This window comes from Eimeria mitis, genomic scaffold (assembly GCF_000499745.2).
Source record: "Eimeria mitis Houghton genomic scaffold, Emh_scaff929, whole genome shotgun sequence".
In the NCBI taxonomy this organism is placed as follows: domain Eukaryota; phylum Apicomplexa; class Conoidasida; order Eucoccidiorida; family Eimeriidae; genus Eimeria; species Eimeria mitis.
The window spans coordinates 2947-4398 of NW_013576846.1; the positions used below are offsets into that span (position 1 = coordinate 2947).

At 48.3% G+C, this 1452-nt stretch overlaps 1 protein-coding gene across 1 annotated transcript in view; it reads right to left on the reverse strand.

Annotated features, from left to right (window-relative positions):
* The window catches only part of EMH_0025530 (uncharacterized protein), a gene marked incomplete at both ends in the record, with an annotated part of 876 nt that extends 392 nt beyond the window's left edge, over positions 1-484 (reverse strand). Inside the window, one exon of the mRNA XM_013502457.1 lies at positions 1-484. Within this exon, the coding sequence (XP_013357911.1) occupies positions 1-484 (484 nt within the window).
* Between the last annotated feature and the right edge of the window lie 968 nt (positions 485-1452).

The window sequence follows — 1452 nt, forward strand, 5'->3', positions numbered from 1 at the left end:
TTGCTGCTTCTGCTGCTGCTTCTGCTGCTGCTGCTGCTGCTGTTGCAGCAAATGCTGTTGCTGCTGTGCCCTCTGTTATTGCTGCTGTTGTTGAGTCATCGAACTGCTGCCACAGACGCATCTTCTTGCTTCTCCTTCTGCTGCTGCTGCTGCTGCTGCTGCTGCTGCTGCGGCTGCTGCGGCGGCGACGGCGGTGAGATTTCAGTCTAGTAGTGTCAGAGGATTCATGCAGCAGCAAACTTTCATCTGCTGCTGCTGCTGCTGCTGCTGCTGCTGCAGCAGCAGCAGGAGCAGCAGCAGGAGCAGCAGCAGGAGTCCAGTCGCTGCAGTATACTGGGGAGACCGCTATAGCTATTGCTGCTGCTGCTGCTGTTGCTGCTGCTGTTGCTGCTGTTGCTGCTGCAGATGTTGATGCTAGACCCAGCAGCAGCAGCAGCAGCAGCAGCAACAGCTGCCGCTGCAGCAGCCTCCGTCGATGCTGCATCCTAACTAAGGTTTTTATAAATAGAGGCTCCTGCTGCTGTAGACTCAAACTGCTGCTGCTGCTGCTGCTGCTGCTGCTGCTACTGCTGCTGCTGCTGCTGCTGCTGCTACTAGAGGAGCAGCAAGGGTCAGTATGCGTGTTAAGGGACTTAAGAAGGTGGAGAAGGAAATTTTCTCTGCTGCTGTTGCTGCTGTTGCTGCTGCTGCTGCTGCTGCTGCTGCTGCTGCTGCTGCTGCTGCTGCTGAGGGCCTCGGTGACGGGTCGATGCAGCAGAAGAGAAGAAACAGAAAAAAGAAAAAAATAATAATTAATTTTTTGTTTTATTGACTCATTTATTTTTGTATTTGCTGCAATCTGCTGCAGCAGCAGTTGCTGCTGCTGCTGCTGCTGCTGCTGCTGCTGCTGCTGCTGCTGCTGCATCGACAGCGGTCGCAGAGAGAAGATAACACTGAAGCTGAGGCCGCAGTAAACCGCCTCAAACCCTAAACCCTAAACCCTAAACCCTAAACCCTAACAAATCTGTGTTTTCACTGCTGGTTTCAGCCCCTAAACCCTAAACCCTAAACCCTAAACCCTAAACCCTCACGCTGGATCGTCGATCTCCTCGATCCCTGCGGGACGCAGTCTAGGGTTTAGGGTTTAGGGTTTAGGGTTTAGAGGTTAGGGTTTAGGGTTTATGAATTAGGGTTTAGGGTTTACGAATTAGGGTTTAGGGTTTATGAATTAGGGTTTAGGGTTTAGGGTTTAGGGTTTAGCCGCAGCATGATGGATATACAGTAGCTGGGGTGTATAGGCAGCTCAAAGAAAGAGAAAAAGCAGCAAGCACTAAACCCTAAATTTAATTTATTTTTATAAATAAAAACAAAAAATAAATTATTTTTTTTTTATGTATTTATTTCTGTTGCTCTTTATAAACAGCAAACAACACATAAACACAAAAAAAAAAAAAAAAAAAAAAAAAAAAGGGT